This window comes from Microtus ochrogaster, linkage group LG8 (assembly GCF_000317375.1).
Source record: "Microtus ochrogaster isolate Prairie Vole_2 linkage group LG8, MicOch1.0, whole genome shotgun sequence".
NCBI lineage: Eukaryota > Metazoa > Chordata > Mammalia > Rodentia > Cricetidae > Microtus > Microtus ochrogaster.
In genome coordinates, this window is record NC_022033.1 from 24,005,008 (window position 1) to 24,007,839 (window position 2,832).

Consider the following 2,832-nt stretch of genomic DNA (forward strand, 5'->3'; position numbering starts at 1 on the left):
GTCACAGGTACCAACGATCTCCCCTCATGCATGGTTATGATGTCACAGGTACCAACGATCTCCCCTCATGCATGGTTATGATGTCACAGGTACCAGCGATCACCCCTCATGTATGGTGATGCTGTTACAGGGTACCAGAGCTCCCCACTCATTACACATGGTTCTTTGCTGCCCCTGAGAGCCATGCACATTGCCCCATTTTCAGGTACACAGAGGGTCTATGTTGCCATTAAGCAAGTTGTGGCACTCTGCTCACAAAGCCCATTTAAATGCTCTGTAGCTGGATCTCCTGAGTCAGAGCTGTTTGTGCTAGCAAACCAGGAAGCTGCTGCTTTTTTAAAAGAAGCTGCACCTCTCTTAAAGCAGCCTGCCCTTGCTTGATGTGAACCCATCTAGGAAAAAAAAAGTTCGTAGCTACCAAGAAACTGTGCTAAACTCTGTTCTTTTTTGCCTTAGAATTCCTTTTCAAGCTCTCTCGGGTTTTAAGTGGATTTAGTTGGCCATATTGGGGCATAAACAAGCAGCCTCCTACAACACATGGAGATGCTGTTACAGGTACCAGTCTCCCTACCTCTCATACATGGTGATGATGTCACAGGTACCAGTGATCTTCACCCTTCATGCATGGTAATGATTTTATGGGGACCAGATCTCCACCCCTCACACATGGTGATGATGTCACAGGTATCAGCAATCTCCACCCCTCACACATGGTAATGGTGTCACAGGACCAATGATCTCCACCCCTCACACATGGTGATGATGTCACAGGTACCTGTGATCTCCACCCCTCACACATGGTGATGATGTCACAGGTACCAGTCTCTCCACCCCCCACAAATGGTGATGATGTCACAGGTACCAGCTCCCCACCTTTCACTGCTTCCTCTCATTCTTATCTCTGAGGAAAGTACTCTAACTTTTCCCTTTCACAGCTGGAGAACCCGAGGCCCAGGAGGGCCAGGCAGCTTGTCCAAGGTCAGCCAGCCAGCAAGAGTAGGTGGGCACTTGAGATCAGTCTGCCTGTGGCCCCTTGAGTGAGCTCTGTCTGCACGTGGTTCTAGCTGGCACTGAAGTCTGGGGACTGCCAGCTCCTCCCTGTCTGCCTTAGCTGTCATTAGTAAAGGACCAGGCTGGGAGGGGGAATTCAGAAGGGGAAGGGAGGGAGATGAGGCAGGAGGGTGAGGCAGAGGAGGAGGGAGGAAGGGGATGTGGGAAGGAGAGGTAGGAAGAGGAGGTAGGACAGGGAGACAGGAGAGTCTTTTCCTGGAGCAGGGAGAATTTGAACTATGCTTAGAAGATGGGTAGGTGTGGTAGTTTGAAAGAAAACATCTCTTCATAGCAACAGAAACCCTAACTAAGGTAGTGGTCCATGAATAAAAGGGTCCCCAGGTGAAGGCAGGAGGTTCAGCAGCGTAGGAAAGGATATTGAAGGCTGGGGGACTCACCATTCTCATTGGGCAGCAATGTGTAGTTAAGGATCTTAGTCAGGGTGCTCTTCAGGATATCCGGCTGTGAAAAGAGGAAAGCCATTACCAGGCTGCTCATCAGGTCCTCTGGGCCATCACAGGGCTCCTTACTCGTCCCCCGTGACAAGGGCAGCCAGTAGGCATGTGTCAGAGTTCCAGGTCTCCTGCTGGCTGGAGCTGCCTTGGCGGACCAGATAGACTGTGGAGAGGCGCCCCCTGCTCTGCCTGTGGCTCATTGAGAATGCTCTACCCTCAGGGATTTTGTTCCAGCCAGCAGCACCCCGAGGGAATGCTGCTTTTGAAGAACCTTACATTAAAATATTGTTTTTTTAAGACAAAAAACTCATAGAAACCAACGAAATGTCAGGTGTGGTAATGGATATCTACAGTTCCAATAATCAGAAGGTAGAGGCAGGAGGACTGTCATGAGTTTCAAGGCCGGCTCCAGAGCTACATGGTGAGACTGGTCTCAACAAAACAAAACAAAACAAAAACCCCAAACCCACCACCAACAAAATAAAGCAAATGAAAATTGAAACCAAGCGGCAAAACCATCACCTATAACAACAACTAAACTCAAAATAATGCAAAACAAAACAAACCCCAAGATGAAGATAAGACTCAGCCCAAATGAGCTCTCTTCAGGCTAGGGATCTGGGAAGCTGAGGACCAGAGGGAAGGGGCAGCCCAGGGTCAGTGGAAAGACACTATTTATAATAGAGAGCAGGCTTAGATCTGTACATGATCGGTGTTCTCAGTTATGTCTGTAGACAGTGCTCAGTAAAACTGGGAGCCTGTAGACCAAACTTTCTAGGGAAGTGAGGAAACCCCCAGCCCACGCTGGGGTTCCTGTGATATCTTCTTAAAGCAAATCCTGGGTGGATTGTCTCCCTCTAGAATGGTTCATTCTGGTCCCGTGCCCTTAGTGATAATCTGTTAATACTTACATTGAACAGTTTAATATCTGAGATCATCAGCTTGATGCGATCAATACTGTAACAGAGATACTTGTGAGAGTGGTTCCTTGGGGGTCTCAGTCAATAACTTCGTTTATTGAGGCACAGGCAGGCTCTCGTGGGACAATGGTAAAGCAGGAAAGGTACTTGCTTCACGGTGCCACAGTCTAACCAAGGTGGCCCAAAAGACAGGAAATCACCCGGGAATGAGGGAGGATTGGTAAACTAATTAGTTCAAGTCTTTTCTAGAGGGGTCCCTAATTCCCATTCAACTACTCGTGTAGAAATGATTCCAGTTTGGGTGATGGAATAGTTTGATATCTGTCTGTCTGTCTGTCTTTCTCTCTCATCTATCTATCTATCTATCTATCTATCTATCTATCTATCTATCTATCTATCTATCTATC

The 2,832-nt window shown here is 47.9% G+C and overlaps 1 protein-coding gene across 1 annotated transcript in view; it reads right to left on the reverse strand.

Moving 5' to 3' along the window:
• Nucleotides 1–2,832, reverse strand: part of Bpifb1 (BPI fold containing family B member 1) — a 17,628-nt gene that overhangs the window by 2,597 nt on the left and 12,199 nt on the right. The window contains exons 12-13 of the mRNA XM_026787257.1: nucleotides 2,417–2,462; nucleotides 1,449–1,512 (exon numbers count right to left, since the gene is read on the reverse strand). Of these exons, the coding sequence (XP_026643058.1) occupies nucleotides 1,449–1,512; nucleotides 2,417–2,462 (110 nt within the window). The remainder of the gene's footprint in view (nucleotides 1–1,448; nucleotides 1,513–2,416; nucleotides 2,463–2,832) is intronic.